This window comes from Tripterygium wilfordii, chromosome 21 (genome assembly GCF_013401445.1).
Source record: "Tripterygium wilfordii isolate XIE 37 chromosome 21, ASM1340144v1, whole genome shotgun sequence".
Lineage (NCBI taxonomy): Eukaryota > Viridiplantae > Streptophyta > Magnoliopsida > Celastrales > Celastraceae > Tripterygium > Tripterygium wilfordii.
In genome coordinates this window covers 13884132-13901654 of record NC_052252.1, presented here as the reverse complement: position 1 = coordinate 13901654, position 17523 = coordinate 13884132, and the positions used below count along the sequence as shown (strand labels likewise).

Here is a 17523-nt window from a genome sequence, read left to right as displayed (position 1 = left end):
CCAAATTCGTACAAAACTCTGATTATTGGAATCTTTTTGTTAAGAAATGTAGGGTCGGCCCTAGCCATTTTGGTGCCCAAAGCGACACGGTTTAGTGGTGCCCTATTAAAAAAAAAATCGCAAAATGTGATAGTAATCACAAAATTTTTATCGGTATATAATTATAAAAGATAATTCTTGTATTTGTTAATAAAAAAATATAAAACATCTCCACTAAATTAAACTTTTAAAGCTAATTATGATTTAACAATAAAAATAATAAATATACTATTTGATTTAAGATAAGAACTGTGCTTATTACTTATTTGGATTTATATATTGAGTAAGATATACAAACTCATGAGAATGGGAGGTAACTTGGTTGGTCAGGTTGTCTGCCTAAGACCTTGAGGTTTAGGGTTCCATTCTCACTAGGGGGTTTGGGATTTGAGTAGTTTTTCATCCGATGTGGTGGCCTTCATGCCTCTCGGGCATGGCTTAGCGTGTGTGTGACCTGTGGGCCTTTCAAAAAAAAAAGATATACAAACTCATAACTAAGCTAGGCTAAAAAAAACAAAATAAGCATATTACTTTATTTGGGCTTATAGATTGAGTAAGATATACAAGCCCACAAATAAATAGGCTAAAAAACATAATGGGCTTATATATTACTGATTACTTTATTTGAGTTTATATATTGAGTAAGATATACAAACCCACAAATAAATAGGCTAAAAAAAATAAGAAAAAGATATGAGCACAATGCTACATGTGGGATTCGAACTTGGGATAAGCATAAATAAAACAAACATATTACCATTAAACCAACAAAATCCTTCTGTTATTTGTGTAAACTAAAAATATATAATTTAAAATAACATGGTCCCTTTGAGCCTTGGATGGGTTTGGTGCTCAAAAACCCTAGCTTTGGTTGCTTTGGGTTTGGGCCAACCCTGATGAAACGTTTTACGAAAACTAAATTAACAAGTTGTTAGACATGTATCGAAAATAATTAGAGTAAAACAACAGTATATGTGGACGACTGGTATGCTTGGAATATCTATTTACAATGCCAGATTTTATGGAGAGAGAAAGAGGTGCATCATGGGAGCTTTACCGCTTTAATAGGAATGATACCAATCCAAATAATCATGCAAACCTGGACCTGGGCCGAACATCCAAAAAGAGTGAAGCTAACATGGGCTTTGGGCCTAATGTTAAATCCCAATTCTCAAGTCTCAGTGTAGTGTCCTACTCCTATATTTTTAGGTATTAGTGAGTGATTAGGTTATAAATTAAAAAGTTTTAAGTAGTCACCCAAATCTTAATAATTGCCAATTGGAAACTACAAAAAAACCTAAACCAAAGTAGCAGCAGCATGTCCTATCATCTCCCTCCTGAATTGATCTTCGATATACTCTGCATGTTACCTGTGAAGAGTGTAATTTGATTCAGAAGCGTATCGAAATCATGGCGTTCTCTGTTGGAGGAACCCCTTTTTCTCGATTCTCATCGCAAGCAAACCAATAAAAAGTCGCTGATTATACAGACTGATGACTTAAGCGATAGCAATCCCACGAGCTTCCTCACGTCCGATTTCGATTCGATCGACAAATTGAAAGAAATCGCCTTCTCGCCCGACCCTGACCTCGGAAGATCCTATTCTTGTGTCAAAGTTATCGGATCTTTCAATGGATTAGTAGCTTTGTCTTGCACATACGACCAAGGGACACAAGAAGACGTTGTCATCTGGAACATCTCTACGACAGAGCGTCAAATTCTTCCAGATCCATTTCGTGGTGAGCTTTATACATGCCTTCCAACAACACCAAGCGTCGGCTTCGGATACGATTCCGTCAGCGATAGCTACAAGATAGTGAAATTACGTGTCCGTAGCAGTTTACTGTCGACTGTGATATACAACCTGAAAAGAAATCATGTGACTTGGAGTCTCGACGATTTTCCTGGCCCTCATTCACTTGTACATGGAAGGGGATTGTTATTCGAAGAATCCTTGCATTGGGTTTCATTTTTAATCGGGACAAAAAAATGTAGCATTGTTGGTTTTGGTCTTGAAAAAGAAGAGTTGTATCAAGTGCCCCTGCCAGATTGCGTCGAGAGGAACATTGCTCTTGGTGTATGGGGAACATGTCTTTCAATGACCAACACAGATTCTGCTGGAGACATATGGGTATGGGTGATGAAGAAGAAGTATATGGTCGAAGAGTCGTGGACCAAAATTTACAGTAGACGTTTATGGGATTGTTTTGGGGTCTCCAGATGGGGGAGATGGAATCCTCTTGGGTGGGAGAAGTCTGTATTTGGACGACATAATTAAGAAGGAAAGCAGTAAGGTGGTTAAAATCCCTGGTTGCTTTTGGGATGGACTAGTTTTGAGGAAAGTTTTACAAAAATTAGTTCCATTTTAGGAGCATAACAAGAAGATTCAAGCGGAACACAAAAGGAAGAATGCAGTTGGAGTAAGAGACCAATATTTAGACGCGTTAGTAATATTTATGTTGGTACTGAATGAATAATTAGGGCATATTGCCTTTTTGTCAGGATCTACATAAATTATCAAGCACTCTTATTTCTTTTAATCCTTTTGTTTTATAATGTAGAGGTCACTGCCTCTTTTTTCCACTTCAATTTTTGTCATGTTATATATATAGAAATTCTCCTATAAATACATAAAATAAATACATATGTTTTCATCATTATTATTGATTTAAAATATATGAGACCCAAAATAATGAATCCCAAATTAACCCATGTTTCGTGGGCTGGTTAGATAGGTTTGAATTATCCCCTTATAAGTTGATGGGCTTTGCGAGTGGGTTGGGCGCACTTGCGCAATTCTCTAATTGGCAAAACTCACTTATACTACTTCGGCCTTTTTTTTAATTCGATAGTCATAAGTCACACCTCATCGTACCGAAAAAGATCATTAGCTGGTAAAAGGTGGTGAATGTTGAAAGGAAGAAATCTTTAGTATGTTACGTACGTGTTCCTTACATACACTGTAGGGAACATCTATACCTTATCCTCGTACATGAACAAACCCTAGATACAACATTAGAATATTTCTCATACAAGGTTCCTCATCAACTAATATGACTCGGCCCAATCAACAACGAGCATATTCTTTTCTTTCACCTATCCAACTCAAGCTGGCAATCTTCTTCCTACATAAACAATGAACCAGCGCATCGATCAGTTCATCACCAAGTGTGCTGCAATCCCTCTACATTTTCTTGCCAAGAAAATGCAAAATCCGGACCGATTACCAGTTTATCACTCTCAAGAAAAGCCCCGCCCGGTCCAACGCCGCCACACAGCCCACTACTATGCCCACCGTGTTCGTGAAAGCCTCACAACCCGGGTATCCAAGGTCATATGTTCCATTTTCTTGTCCCTTGTTTTAATTGTTGGTATTGTGATATTTATTTTATGGCTCAGTCTGCGTCCGCATAGGCCCCGATTTCATATCCATGAATTTTCGGTTCCGGGTCTGGGTCAATCGACTGGGTTCAAGAATGCCACGATAACATTCAATGTTACGATCCGGAACCCGAACAAAGATATGGGAATTTACTATGATTCCATGAAAGGGTCGGTTTATTACAAGGACCGGATGATTGGGTCAACTCCATTATTGCACCCGTTTTATCAGAAGCCCAAGAATACTGTCATCGTGTACAAAGAGATGAGTGGGGGTAATTTGACGGTCAACAGTCATCGTGGGAATGATCGTGGTCAAGGGTCGGTGGTGTTTCGTTTGGATATAACGTCGACCATTCGATTCAAGGTTTCCACGTGGCACAGTAAGCGCCATAGGCTGCACGCCAACTGTGATCTTGAAGTGGGCCCGGATGGCAATATCTTGCCTACTTCAAAAGACAAGAGATGCCCAGTCTATTTCACTTGACCTGCACTGTGCAAGGGTGCGTCACAATCCATCCGCAATTGAGAAATCGATCTGAACCGTGATTATCATATTTTTGGATACGGTTATGATTTCGGATATAGCCGAAAAAATGAATGATATTAATATATATTATATTATATGTAAAATTCTCATTAATTCTCCATAATAAATTATAAATTAAGATTGATTAATTAAAACTCATGGTGCTTTTATCACTTTGAAATTCACATAAATTAAGATTGATTGTTGCTTAAGCGAAAGTGGGGAGACAACTTCATGTATATATATATTTTTTTTCTGATTATATTATTTCTCTCAATCTTGTACATTTATTTTTCTTTAACTGTGATGAGATAATGTATTTATTATCATTATCTTGAATTTTTATCAAATTTCGTTAGATGGAGTTGGACTCGATCATGGGTTATTTTCTCACTCTATTTGAGATTATTCATAGTTCTTCCATTTCTTCAAAACCGAAAACTAATATGATCCAAAAAAATATGGTTATTTCGCTTCTGAATTTTAAAACATCATAACCGAATCAATTCAAACATTTTGAATTCGGTTAAAAACCGAACCGAAAACCGAATGGAAACCCCTAACGCTGTGCTCATGTGTTATGGTTAATCATTTTTAATAAGACAATAAAGTTGATTCTTCCTCTATAAGGGGCTAATCTTTTCTTTCACTTATCTTCTAATATTAACTTTAATCTTCTGTAAAGGAAGCCATTGTTCTTGCTTTTCATTCACTTTTGCTATTGTTCCTTTCAAACTATAGTTATATTATACATATCAACAAAAGCGTTGGAAGGAACAATAGTAAGATGAGCATAACACTAAGGAGAAGAAAGTTAAGTAGACATTATATGAATGTAAAGTTCAATTTCCAACGCAGATTTACAAAAGAAAAGTGATTCATAAAGCAAGAGTAAGTTGCTTCAGTAGGAAGAATGAATTGGCTTTAAATTCGACATAACAGGATGATTCCATATCTAATCCTCCTATGTTCAAGCAATTCTTCACTAAAACCATGTCCTTTAAAATGGCTCTTCTCATGCCTTCCAAATCACTAGTTTCTGTATGCTTCTGGCTCTTGAAAGTTGTAGTGCTGCTATGCATGGTCTTTGTCGTAATATGGCTAAGTTTGAGGCCGAAGATCCCTGTTTTCAAGGTGACTAATGCTTATGCTCCAGCTTTAGACGGATTGAATTCAACATTTTATCGCAGCAAAGTTTCCAAAAACAATTCTATTAGCCTTCAATTTGAAATCTCGAACCCCAATAAGCGAATTGGCATCTACTACGGCGACATCTATATAACCCTGTACTCCGGTCACTCTGTTATCAGCTCCAAGCCTCTGCCAGGTTTCTATCAAGGCTATAAAATCTCTACAGTAGCCAGCGTATTTGCAGATGCAGACCAGAAGACCTGGAGAGGGGTAAAAGAGAAGCATATAAATTTGACAGTTCGCTTGCAAACTGCAGTCCAATATAAGATATTGAGATCAAAATCAAAGCATCATTTCATGGATTTGGAAGCATATATTCCCATCGGACCCGACGGAAGAATATTGGAAGAGGATGATGTAAAGCTGCATCGCAAAGTATGACAATAAAAGTGTCAATTTCATGGATATTGGCTCAAGGTAATTGTTTGTTCAATTCATGTTTAAAGTCTTATGGCAATGTTGCTGGATTATAATAGGCCAATATACAGTCATCCTATGTTGCAAACTGGAAGAGACATTTTATCGAACACTTCGTACGCTTCACATGCATGATCAAATAATGGCAGAAATACAAACCAAATTAAGCTCCAAAGAAACACAACTTGAAATGAACAATGATTATAAACCAAACAAGTAACAATCAGTTCACAAGTTCCACTAAAATCCATTCTTCCGAAGCCCAACAAGACAATGTGTAAACCACCCTTATTCTATAGACAGAGCAGCCGACTAATAGTTCAGCAAATGCAAAGAACACACTGACTCTAGCAATAAAACTAGCTCTTTCTAAACCTGATTTCTTCAAAACATGCAAAAACTAACCCCTTGGGCCGAACGCCGTGGGCTTTAGCTATTGCATCACCCTAAGATAGAAGAGGCACTCCTTGCTTGTAAGTTGTTTGCTGATATGAAAGGCCTAAAAGGAAAGGAAAAAAAAGAAAAAGGAGTAGCTACAGAGGAAAGCATATGCATATATGCTCCTGTTTCAATGATTATTCTTTTCTTTTCCATCCTTAAACCGGAAAGAATAAAACTTTTTAGCTTTCTTCACACTCAAAACTTCCATTACCTCTCTAAGTCTTCACAAACAATAAATATTAGCAGAAAGCATCTCAAAATCCAGCATAACCTCCTAGCAATCTCTCCATAAAGACAATAACGATGGTGTTCGAAACCAGTAGATTCTATCTATGGTTTCTTCAGATTATAGCACTCTTGGGCCTCCTTGCCTTATGTCTATGGCTAAGCTTACGTCCCAAAGAACCCACCCACACCATCTCTAATTTCTCTGTCCCTCCATTAGCCAATGCCAGAACTACTTCCCCATGTATGAACCAAGATCAAAATAGTACCTTCTGTTATGATCTTGCAATTAAGAACCCAAACAAAGACTCTACTGTCACGTATGATGTCATTGCTCTAACCTTTTTCCTTGGGCAGGACAATGTGGGTGTGAATTCAATTCATGCTTTTCAACAATCAAAAGATCAAACCCTACAATTACCTAACCATGTAAATACTACTCCCAAGATACAGAAAGCTCTTCTCCGTGCAATTTCGAATGCGACAGCAGAGCTGAAGGTTGCTTTATCAACAAGGATTCAGTACAAGACCTGGGGCATTAAGAGTAAGCATCATAACCTTGATTTACAAGGTGTACTGAAAATCGGTTCGGACGGGAAATTATCTAATAAAAAAGGGAAGGTCGAGCTCGCTCGTTCATCTAAGAAATTGAAGTTAAGGTCCTCTAGATGGCATTGAAACAACTGTTCAATTACATTACGTTGGGCTTATTCATGTATTTGTACATGTATGACAGGATTTTCATGTAATTGTTTTTCTCTGTTCTACCGTACATACATTCTGTTTTTTTTTTACTGGTGTGTGAACAATTCTTCAAATTTTTTACTGCATTTGTAGTTGTTAGTAAGGCTATGCTCCTCTCTCAAGATTGACGTTGACACACACACTTTCAATATTGGTCTTTTGCTTCAAAATCCATTGAATCATTGAAGCTTTATAACTGTAGGCAACTTTGTATGATAATGGGCGTCATTTTCTCTCTTTCACGATGCCATGACCAAATCACCTTTGACCTATTGGTTCTTTTCCACGAATTTACTTGGTGAGTTTTCTACCAGAAACACATTAAGAAATTGTCATTGGACATGGAGAAATCTATGAAGTTGGTCCCCAAAGCCTAATTACTCGTTATTTGTTGACTCTTAAGGGCATGGACTTAAAATTCCACTAATGTATGTCTGTTTAAATTTCATTGCATTATTTTCCTCCTTTATCTAAAGTGGTTTCGCCATAGTGGGTGTCATTCTCTCTCTTTATAGACGTCATTACTCTGGTTAATTTGAGAAGACATTGACTTCACTCATCTCTCGCTTTAGAAATGTAGAGATCTCAATCATTTAAGTGATTGACATGTCACTCTTTGATTCAATTATCAAATTTTGTATGCCCTACATTTACATCAATCAAAGAATAAAATGAATTATTGGGATGACTGGAATCACTAATAAACATTTTTATTGCTTTAATTCTCTCTTTCCATTACTTCACTGTTGATGTGTTTTAGTCACAAACGCTTAAATAGAAACTGTCAGTTAAATTTAATGCCCAAAAATGATTTGGATTTAGTTGGCCAAATAATAAGTTATTTCCACACAAATGGAATTGACTTGGAAGTTGTAATTAAATCCTTTTTGACTTCAAGTCAACCATTGGCCACCACAGATCTCCTTGAAGTCTCTGCATCTACATTTGGCTACAAGAATTTGAACTTCCATACACATCCTTCCCTTCAATAACTAGCAAAACTATTTATTTTACTGATTTATATCGATTATATTGTTTTGATCTAGTTTTTCTTTTATTCAAACAACTATTATATTGACAATAGTTAATGCTATTATCTACTTTCCTTTTCTTTCTATTATGTTTCATAACAAATCCAAAAAAAAATATCACCATAAATTTTTTCTTAGAGATTTTTTCAATTATCTGAAACATTTCTCGCTCTTCAAATATTTCTGAGGTGCTTCTTGAGTGGTGGGGACCTGCTGTAATTTCATTTTTATGTAGTAAACATTTTTATTTTAATTTTTGAAAAATTACAAATGTGTAATACTCATCATAACAAACCCGACGATTTATTTTTTGTTTGAAACAAAAATCAAATTCATCGCAATCAAAACATCAAATATTTTTAGTTTATATCCAACATTCTAGAATTATCACGTCTTTTTCATATTAAATTTGATTTTTGTTTCGGATAAAAAAAATATCGTTGGATTCATTAGGATGAATACTATACATTTATAATTTTTAAAAATTAAAACAAAATTTTCTGCTGCTCAAAAATGGTGTTACAATGGGACCTCCTGTAATTTCAAGCGTTTTCCTTTGGTGGCCTCGAATGATCTTTCGCTGCCAAAAAAGTTTTGAGAGAATTATCTCTCACTTGTCTGTTTCAAGAGCTTGCGGCCCATGTGTATACATGAATCCAAAAGACAACCTCAAATTGCTATATAAAGCCATCTTTACTTCACTGTTTTATACAATAATGAATAATCTACTTTATTTTCTTTCTACTGAATAATCATATTTTCCTTATAATTTTCCAAAAGACGTGTGACAACCTTCATAAAGTCATAAGCATCCATCTCATCAGTTAGCTGTGTCAGAATCCATGGAGACTCCCTTAGTAGTTCTCTGCATATCCAGCTTGCTAATCCTTTCAACTCAAGCTGTCTTAACCAATATAGCCCACAACTGTTCAAGAAATTCTCTCTTTGCTCCAAACAGCACCTATCAGGCCAATCTCAATCTGGTCCTCTCTTCCCTGTTGGAGAACTCTAGGAATGAAGCAGGGTTTTACAACTCCACTGCCGGCCAAAACACGCCGGAAGCGGTTTATGGTAGCTTTCTTTGCAGAGGAGATCTCACTCCCAACAATTGTGAAGATTGTGTTAGAGATGCTAGCAAAAGCATCATTAAGAGCTGCCCTTCACAAAAAACATCGATCATTTGGTATGACCAGTGCACGTTGCGTTACTCCAATATTAATTTCTTCTCTATCATGGAAGTAAAACCTTCTATGTCAGGCCAGAATCGAGAAAATATTGAAGACCCAGATCACTTTATTCAGTTCTTGAAGGCTAAGTTTGAGTCTTTCGTTAGTCGGGTAGTTGCGCTTTATGGAGCATCAAATACGACAAGGAAGTTTGTAACAGCAGACTCTACGTTCAATAAGGCTAAGATCTATAGCTTTGCACAGTGTTCACCAGATATTTCTGCAGGAGACTGCGGAAAATGTCTCCGGGAAGCTATTGAAAGCCTTCCAAGTTGCTGTACGGGAAAAATTGGGGGCAGGGTTTTGTTTCCTAGTTGTTCCATCAGGTATGAGGAGTATGCCTTCTATGCTACTACCAGCTCATCAAAATCAAAAGGTAAGCTGCAATGCTAATATACAGTTTTCTCCATAGAAGTTAGGAGTTAAGAATCACAAATTTAATCACACAAACAGTCCTCTATAACACCAAGTAAGTTTAGACAAAGTCGCCCCTTTGGGCACTGGGTGTTGTTTTATGTCTATATCTAAGTATAATTATAATATCAATGTTTGTAGGTTCATTGCGAACAATTATTGCAATTGTTGTATCGGTAACTTTTGTGGTGGTGGCTGTGGTGCTCTCTGGTCTAATCTACTGGTTCCTTAAAAAGAAAAAAGGGAAGAAGCACTTCCACTTTGTAGATGAAAGAAATGGTATGTGATAATTCTAAGAGAAAAGGCAAATGCTTGTTTTGTTCACCAGGAAAAAAAAAACCTTAATTTGCTTTGCTAATTCATTTACTGTTTGGTTGGGTAGTAGGAAGTGAAGTATCAACCATAGAGTTCTTGCACTTTGGATTAAGTACCATCGAAGCTGCGACAGATCACTTCTTGGATAATAACCAGTTAGGAGAAGGAGGATTTGGTGTTGTGTACAAGGTAAGGAGTAGCGTCAATATTCCATTTTATCTATAAAAAGCATCCATGCTTAAAGTCTATGACAATCATAAATGTAATTTTTCAGGGCATACTTCCTAATGGACAAACGATAGCTGCAAAGAGACTATCGAAAAGCTCGGGGCAAGGAGTTGAAGAATTCAAGAATGAGGCTGAATCAGTGGCAAAGCTTCAGCATAGAAATCTTGTGCGACTACTGGGTCTATGCTCCGAAAAAGAAGAAAAGATACTAGTATTTGAATATATGCACAATGGAAGCCTCGACCACCATCTCTTTGGTTTGTCCCTTAATAATTTTATATATAGTTTTTTGACATGCATCTATTCGCTGACAAATTGGCTTCTTAACATTTCTACATCTGAGTGTGTGACTGTGTTAATTAATTTATATATAATCTAATATGAAAGAGAATAAAACAAGCGGAATGAAGACGTGGAAAAGTCTAAGTACCAGAGCACAAGTCTTAAAGGTGTTTGGAAGTGGGGAGAGTGTGGGGGCTGTTCATTTGATATGCTAGATTTGGTTATGTAGAAATGGAATAGTTTTTTCAATAATATCACATCAAATGCAGAACAAAAAGCTAACATGGTATGGTGGTGGGGCATAGGAATATAAATTTCAGTATCAGAACGCCCATTTTCTATGTATACTTTAAGTCTTGACTCTCAATTCTTTCATATCATAGATGCTGAAAAAAAGGGACAATTGGATTGGCCAAGACGGTACAAGATCATCTTAGGGATTGCTCGAGGGCTTCTTTACCTTCACGAAGATTCTCGGCTTAGAGTTATACATCGTGATCTAAAGGCCAGCAACGTATTGCTTGATGAAAACATGATCCCCAAAATTTCAGACTTTGGCACTGCTCGAATTTTCGGTGCAGATGAGACTCTAGGAAACACAAATAGAATTGTTGGGACATAGTAAGTTTCAGATCCTACTACTTCTAAGATGTTAGCAATAAGGCAGCTAGGAGTTGCATTTTTGCCGTTTATTTCTAACTTCATGGTTACTGGTGACTTGTAGTGGGTACATGTCTCCAGAGTATATAAACTATGGACAGATATCAGTAAAATCCGATGTTTTCAGTTTCGGTGTCCTAATTCTAGAGATTATAACTGGTCGGAAGAACAGCCTCTCCTACGAGTCAAGCTGTGGTGAAGGCCTTCTCGGCAATGTGAGTACAAGTTAGACCATTAAATACTTTTTGAAAATTTCCATAATGCTGTGTAACATCAATGTCTTCCCCTATTTGAACAGAAATTGAAAGGCATTAACATGTTACCTGTATTGTTTCAGGCTTGGAGAAATTGGAGAAGTGGAACACCCCTGCAAATAATGGATCCAGCGTTGAGGGATTCCTGTATCGAACAAGAAGTGATTAGATGCATTGACATCGGGTTGCTGTGCGTTCAGGAAGATATGGAAGACAGACCCACCATGGCTTCAGTAGTTGTCATGCTTAACAGTGATTCTGTCAGCCTGCAACTCCCCAATCAACCTGCATTCACCAGTTGTGGCAAAAAACAATTGTCTTTGACATCTTCCACCTGATTAGGCATCAGGTGGCCGCTTCACTTGCAGTATTGCATATTCTTTCATCATAAGATTGCTGTATTTATCAGTACTAGAGACTGAAAGTGGATAGACATTGGGCGTGCTTGGACTTACGGTTAAAGGTTTAAAATTCTATTTTGTAGCTGTTATCATTTCCCCCCTCTTTTAGTCTTTCCAAATTAAGGGGCTTAAGGGAATGAAAATAAGTTTTACATTTTTTCCCCACTTATAAGAAGAAAACTATATTATCTCTAATTTTTCTTTTAGGAACGTCTAGATATTTTCTTAATTTTCTACTTATATCTTTTCATGTTAAGAGCAATGATTATCAAATATTTGAATACAAAGGATTCACGAATAATTTTGAACATACAAATGCATTCAACGTTATGCATTTGTTGGTTGCCATTTTAACAACTGGTTACACAATTTTACCCTTCAAAAATTTGAGGCCAACGTAAACGTATGCTGAATGCTTGAATAATTCTACACAACACATGCCACACGTGCATTTGAACTGTTAAATCCAAGATATTTTGACCTGTGATTTCATTTCCTATCATCCCTGTGGGAGTTCCTTCTTTGTAGTCCTAAACTTAGCAACGACTTGTCTTCGCCATTCATTAATAGGGACCTGCAAAGTAAGCCACACAAATTGTTCGCTGATAAATTTGATATTGCCTGTTGCCATCAATCAACTTAACCAAGAGGGTTGGCAAAGGCAGTAACTTTTAAAGCTCAAAGGTACATAACTAATTTACTAGCAGACTGCGAGACAGAAATAAGATTTTATCCTTACCGCAGGAAAGCCACCATAATCCCCAGCCTCTTGGATGTCCTTGGTGGCACAACTATTAGCAGCAAGCCGGACCTGAGAGCTCAACATAAACAGAGATCTAGTTAAAAGGACAGAAATATCTAGTCAATCAAATCATTCCAATATCAACCCTAGGATTGCCTTTGAATATCATGTATAGTTTTCGTGTCCATACATTAAAAAAGGGAATACATGATGCGAACACTTGCTAGAAAGATAAGACAGCCAATATTTCCACATCGAACAAGGCGAAAATATGGATGAAACTATTGAATGGCCTCTAATGGAGGCCAATGAAATTAGTTTTTCTGGATAACAACATCATACAAATAAGGGCCAATGAGTCTACTCCTCAAGGGTTTCGAGCCCAGGTGTATAGGCAGAGAGATTGAATCTAAATACAGAAGCAATTAGTTCATTCTTTAGTCCCGGCAATTATAATCAGTCCAGTTTCTTTTCTTGGGACACCACTTTCCAGGATTTTTTTTCCCTTTTAATTCGAATGTCACATGTTTTTTCTTGTACAAACAAAAATTCATCTCCCATGAAGGTCTATGAGAAGAAGAACCTATCTAAAGCTACAAGCAACATTCATTAGTTTATAAGCTAAATCAAAGTAAACAAGCAACCTTTGATGCAATAAAGACATGATCGCGAATTGCTGCCCTTCCCCCCAGTGTAACATAATCTCCAATCCTAAAAGGAAAAAGAGAAGAAAATATGTAAGCCCTTCAAAAACTGCATTAAACCTAGACTGAAAGTTGGATCAGTTAAATACCAAACTGTTTAGAGGCCCCAATAAACAGTACAGTGACCATTAGTCAGAATAGGAACATACGTTGCTGAACCTGCGATCCCAACTTGTCCACAAAGCATGCAACCGCTTCCAATTACTACATTATGACCAATCTGCAGTGGAAAGCAGACTTGTTTTTACATATCAATATAAATATATCAGCAATGCAGAACAGTTAAAACCCACTTGAACCAGATTATCTATCTTTGAATGATCCCCAATAACCGTATCTCTCCAACTGCATAATCAAACAGGTAACAAGTAGATGTCCAGATCACACAGCTTCCAAGAGCAAGCTAGTTTAGTAAAGGCGAACTTCTGAAAATAATTAAATTCAACAAGGATCTTACCTGCCCCTGTCAACGCATGAATTTGCACCAATTTCCACATGGTTTCCTATCTTAGCATTAAGCATCTAAAAGGAGGAAAAAAGAGAGGAAAATAAAATGTATCTCAAAATGTCTCAAACTGATACATTCAAATACAAATGCATCAGGTTTTCTATTTCTTACCCCAAAAAAGAAAAAAGAAAAAGAAAACCTAATGCAACCACTTGGAGCTTCATAGCGAGAAAACAACAATATCACTGAACCACAACCAGTCCTATGGTCTTTTCATTATTGCAACATATCATCCCATTTTCCTGCATATCTAACTTATAGGCATTTCCTAATGTTACATAAAAGCATTCGAAATTCAAAGGAGGAAAAAGGGAAAGAGAGCAGAAATAACTTGCAAGTAAACAAAATTAGATACTGTCACCTACCTGAGGCTTCTTCACCATATTGCCGTGCTCATCCACATAAAACCCAAATCCTGTAGGTTCAGAAGGTGGCTATGAAAATATCATAAGTAGCTAAGTATTAAATGTTCAGTTTCAAAAAAGACGTGACAACATAAATGGATTCATAGAAAAGACGGAATTGAGCGTTAACAAATCATTAATAAATCCTAAACAAGATCGGAAGCATTGATCACTATAAAACTTTGATAACATCTAAAAAATATGAAACAGAAAAGAAGTTCATAAATATTACATTTGTGATAAAATCATTAGTTTATAAAAAATAATATGATTTAAATAGGCAGAGGATCACAATAAGTAAACTCATAAAAAAATTCAGAAACAGGCACTTGGTGTCTTAATCAAATAAGAGATGCAATTCTCAAAATATATGTGGCCCAATGCATATGTAACGCATGTCCTCGACCCCGACCACTACGGAAGCCTTGTGCACAGAAGTTGTTTAACTTTACCTAAATATGTTTAATCATCCATTTTTATTGCCTGATAAAAACATGAACCAATTGTGAGGTAAGGATTGTGTAGCAGCTGATACCAATGGCCCCAATCACATATCAATTGATAAATACCACTATTTCAATAAGAAAGAGATGAGTAAAAAATAGATAAGTTGGGTAACAACCCCTTTCCTAAGAAGAAGTGTATCAGAAGACAAAGCTGAAAAAAAACCTCAACCATATAAATGATCTAATGCTGCTTCTAAATATCATTAAAACCAAAGTATACCAAATCCAGCCTTACCGTCTTGACCAATGCATACTCCATTGTGGATCACACAAGAATCACCTATTGTGCAATTACTGAGTGACACATTATACCTGGTGAAATGTAAAGGTTTATCAAAAACTGACTAATTATGCTTACAGCTTAATGCTTAATACTTTTTAATGACCTCTAAAACTAGGGTTTAGGTTGTATCAAATGAAGTGCTAAATAGATATAGATGCCATTCATGCCAGATTGAAACAATAGACACTATGTGCACGCAGAGAAGATATTCTACCCAATCTTTGTTGATTGACCAATTGTTACATCCGGTCCAATCACAGCTCCTGATCCAACACTGACATTTGCCCCAACTATAGCTTTTGACTGAACAATAGCACCAATCTCAATAAGCACCGTTGGGTCAATACAAGCAGAGTTGTGGAAGATCCCACCTCCATTGCGCCATTTCGTGAAACCATGTCCACCGTTTTCAGCATCATTCTCTAATCTTGAAATCACAGCAAAAGCAAACACCACTTAAATGTCTACCACTACTATATCGGTATAACCCTCCAAAATAAACCAGAGATTTTCGAATCAAAAAAGGAAGCAAATTTTAAAAAAAAAAAAAAAATTCGCAGGCTTAAAGCCTTATGGACCTTTTCACATACACTTAGCGTGCGTGGGCTTCACCACAAACACTAAGAGTACCAGGTTCCCAACATTAGACTAGACCAGTAATTCACAGCCGAGGAATAAGGAAATACCAAATTCATTGCAGGAGTAGACCGAGAAAAGGTGACATGAAGAACTGCGCGACAGCGATAAAGCACGAAACTTTTCAATAAATGCCCTACTCGAGAAGAGGTAGGAGATGGGTTTTGAGGGGCCAAAGAAGGACAATCTTCGAGCATAAACTGCCATAACCAGGATAAGAGAGTGAGCGTGTCAGTTTAGGAGGTATTTCGAAGATTGAATTTGGGTCGACAGTATTCCCTAGTCGAGAAGCTCTGAACTTTGAAGGTCTCTCTATCTTAGCAGTTAGCGCCAGGGAAAAAAAGATTTTGAACATTGAAGTTCGATGACCAACAAAAGGCCCATCACGAATTCATTACTTCTTACTTCTTAGATGTGTCAAGCCAATCACTGTAGCTGGTTTGTCCCAGGAGCTAGTGGCCCGTTCTGTGCTGGGCTGGGCTGGGCTGGGTCACTTTACATGTCTACGTATTCTTATTTCCTCATCCTCCTGTGGTTGATACTTGATATTGACCGATTATCAGTCTCTCGTCACCCGTATGTCAGTATCTTAAAACACTTGCAGACCCGGAAGAAAAATATGAAGGAATGCTGCTGCCAACAGCCAACCCCAGTTGTTTGCAGCGGCTATTTGACAGAGAAATCAGCCCAAACATTGAAAATAATGTTGATGTTTATGGACTTGAAACAATGAACAGACTTCAAAACCTGTTTCAACATCTCCCAAAGTTGCCTCTATTATTCATTCCACCGACCCGTTTTCCGAAAGCTCGGATTTGGTTTGGAGGTACAAATTGCCTTTACAATTTGCAGAATAGTCATACCCCGGTTCCACCAAAAGAAATATACGCCTCATCAGGTCACGTACAAATGGGGCCACACAGTGTTGCGCTTGATCTGAGTTTCCACTCACATCTCCATCAATTGACTAAAACACATGGTTGCTATTCTGTTTCGTAGTCTACCTGTATGAACATAAACAATTAAAAATTGGTGGCTTGACTTTGCTTTTATTGACTTGTATCCACATGAACTTTATCTCCCGTATGATAAGGGCTACTTTGCCTTGCATCCTCACCGTTCATGTCCACTCTATCCCATCTATCTGTTACTCAATTTAAATTCCCATTAAACTGAGTATGAGAAAACTCAGTATAGGCAAGATCTTTGTCCTGATTGGAAGCTGAGAAGATCATGAAATGATTATCAAAATGTCATCTTTCACAATGTTCGTCGCAGTTGTGTTTGTGAGGGGGTATTGGCATTTGACACCAAATAAACTAGGTTTGCACCCCCCCCCCCCCTCCCAATAACGAGAGAATGATTAAATAAAAGAGTTGTGTGTGGACCCCAATATCTCACCCTCTTAAAAAAGCCTTAAATATAAGCCTATTGGCTATTGTACCTGAAATTATCTACAATTTTCAAAATCACAACCCTCCATTTAATCGAATGATTGAGAAAATGACACGTTCTTTATTCTTGCAACTAATAGTAAAGCTGATCCATATTATCTTTACCATATCTGTTCAAATACATCCACCTTCATCCCAAACAACATTTACCAGCCCAATTTCAATCTCCTCCTTTCATCTCTCGTCTCCAACTCCACTAACAATCATGGTTTCCACAGCGCTACCATCGGACAAACCCCTGACACTTTTTACAGCCTCTTCCTTTGTCGTAGCGACCTCTCCACAAATGTCTGCCAAAACTTTGTCACTTTTGCTACTCAAGACGTAGTTCAAAGGTGTCCTGTCGTTGAAAGTGGCTTTTATTTGGTGCAACAAGTGTCTTCCTCGTTACTCCAAACAGTCCTTTTTCACTAGGGTGAGCAAAAGGTCTATGTTGTGTATGTACAGAGTCTCATATTGGCTAGACATGGAAAAGATAGTGGTTTATAAATTACAAGTGTGGACAATA

At 37.2% G+C, this 17523-nt stretch overlaps 6 protein-coding genes across 9 annotated transcripts; 5 read left to right on the top strand and 1 right to left on the bottom strand.

Moving 5' to 3' along the window:
* Positions 1 to 1048: 1048 nt before the first annotated feature.
* Positions 1049 to 2317, top strand: LOC119987964 (F-box protein CPR1-like). The gene is made up of 2 exons (XM_038832877.1): positions 1049 to 1248; positions 1435 to 2317. Exons 1-2 carry the CDS (start codon positions 1049 to 1051, stop codon positions 2315 to 2317), a joined length of 1083 nt encoding a protein of 360 aa, XP_038688805.1.
* Positions 2318 to 2959: 642 nt separating this feature from the next.
* On the top strand, positions 2960 to 3946 carry LOC119988826 (NDR1/HIN1-like protein 26). The gene has a single exon (XM_038834023.1). It carries the CDS (start codon positions 3176 to 3178, stop codon positions 3905 to 3907), a length of 732 nt encoding a protein of 243 aa, XP_038689951.1. The 5' UTR covers positions 2960 to 3175; the 3' UTR covers positions 3908 to 3946.
* A 783-nt stretch (positions 3947 to 4729) lies between these two features.
* Positions 4730 to 5911, top strand: LOC119988829 (NDR1/HIN1-like protein 3). Its single transcript, XM_038834029.1, has one exon. The coding sequence runs from the start codon at positions 4916 to 4918 to the stop codon at positions 5519 to 5521; it is 606 nt and encodes a 201-aa protein (XP_038689957.1). The 5' UTR covers positions 4730 to 4915; the 3' UTR covers positions 5522 to 5911.
* A 21-nt stretch (positions 5912 to 5932) lies between these two features.
* Positions 5933 to 7038, top strand: LOC119988830 (protein NDR1-like). Its single transcript, XM_038834030.1, has one exon. The coding sequence runs from the start codon at positions 6302 to 6304 to the stop codon at positions 6899 to 6901; it is 600 nt and encodes a 199-aa protein (XP_038689958.1). The 5' UTR covers positions 5933 to 6301; the 3' UTR covers positions 6902 to 7038.
* A 1680-nt stretch (positions 7039 to 8718) lies between these two features.
* Positions 8719 to 11934, top strand: LOC119988823 (putative receptor-like protein kinase At4g00960). Of its 3 annotated transcripts, XM_038834017.1 has the most exons (8): positions 8866 to 9181; positions 9256 to 9600; positions 9780 to 9917; positions 10021 to 10142; positions 10228 to 10438; positions 10847 to 11084; positions 11188 to 11338; positions 11461 to 11934. In XM_038834017.1, exons 1-8 carry the CDS (start codon positions 9013 to 9015, stop codon positions 11713 to 11715), a joined length of 1629 nt encoding a protein of 542 aa, XP_038689945.1. In that variant the 5' UTR covers positions 8866 to 9012; the 3' UTR covers positions 11716 to 11934. The 3 variants fall into 3 exon arrangements, with proteins under 3 accessions (XP_038689944.1, XP_038689943.1, XP_038689945.1); XM_038834016.1 differs by having other exon boundaries at positions 8719 to 9600; positions 10024 to 10142; XM_038834015.1 differs by having other exon boundaries at positions 8720 to 9600.
* A 205-nt stretch (positions 11935 to 12139) lies between these two features.
* On the bottom strand, positions 12140 to 15948 carry LOC119988824 (probable UDP-3-O-acylglucosamine N-acyltransferase 2, mitochondrial). 2 transcript variants are annotated; one of them, XM_038834018.1, is made up of 10 exons: positions 15612 to 15947; positions 15140 to 15347; positions 14878 to 14954; positions 14098 to 14147; positions 13682 to 13746; positions 13518 to 13569; positions 13374 to 13444; positions 13165 to 13231; positions 12518 to 12589; positions 12140 to 12352 (listed from the first exon to the last, which is right to left on the bottom strand). In XM_038834018.1, exons 1-10 carry the CDS (start codon positions 15766 to 15768, stop codon positions 12278 to 12280), a joined length of 894 nt encoding a protein of 297 aa, XP_038689946.1. In that variant the 5' UTR covers positions 15769 to 15947; the 3' UTR covers positions 12140 to 12277. The 2 variants fall into 2 exon arrangements, with proteins under 2 accessions (XP_038689946.1, XP_038689948.1); XM_038834020.1 differs by lacking the exons at positions 13518 to 13569; positions 13682 to 13746 and having other exon boundaries at positions 15612 to 15948.
* Positions 15949 to 17523: the final 1575 nt, after the last annotated feature.

What these genes read in the sequence shown, in the direction of transcription:
- LOC119987964 (XM_038832877.1), top strand. Translation starts at nt 1,049, where the DNA reads ATGCCAGATTTTATGGAGAGAGAAAGAGGTGCATCATGGGAGCTTTAC. An exon ending in TCCTACTCCTATATTTTTAG is followed by an intron (nt 1,249 to 1,434) that starts GTATTAGTGAGT and finishes AATTTGATTCAG; the next exon opens with AAGCGTATCGAAATCATGGC.
- LOC119988826 (XM_038834023.1), top strand. Translation starts at nt 3,176, where the DNA reads ATGAACCAGCGCATCGATCAGTTCATCACCAAGTGTGCTGCAATCCCT.
- LOC119988829 (XM_038834029.1), top strand. Translation starts at nt 4,916, where the DNA reads ATGTTCAAGCAATTCTTCACTAAAACCATGTCCTTTAAAATGGCTCTT.
- LOC119988830 (XM_038834030.1), top strand. Translation starts at nt 6,302, where the DNA reads ATGGTGTTCGAAACCAGTAGATTCTATCTATGGTTTCTTCAGATTATA.
- LOC119988823 (XM_038834015.1), top strand. Translation starts at nt 8,841, where the DNA reads ATGGAGACTCCCTTAGTAGTTCTCTGCATATCCAGCTTGCTAATCCTT. An exon ending in CTTTGTAGATGAAAGAAATG is followed by an intron (nt 9,918 to 10,020) that starts GTATGTGATAAT and finishes TTGGTTGGGTAG; the next exon opens with TAGGAAGTGAAGTATCAACC. An exon ending in GATTTGGTGTTGTGTACAAG is followed by an intron (nt 10,143 to 10,227) that starts GTAAGGAGTAGC and finishes GTAATTTTTCAG; the next exon opens with GGCATACTTCCTAATGGACA.
- LOC119988824 (XM_038834018.1), bottom strand. Translation starts at nt 15,768, where the DNA reads ATGGCAGTTTATGCTCGAAGATTGTCCTTCTTTGGCCCCTCAAAACCC. An exon ending in GGGATCGCAGGTTCAGCAAC is followed by an intron (nt 13,232 to 13,373) that starts GTATGTTCCTAT and finishes TTTTCCTTTTAG; the next exon opens with GATTGGAGATTATGTTACAC. An exon ending in ATGTCTTTATTGCATCAAAG is followed by an intron (nt 12,590 to 13,164) that starts GTTGCTTGTTTA and finishes TTGAGCTCTCAG; the next exon opens with GTCCGGCTTGCTGCTAATAG.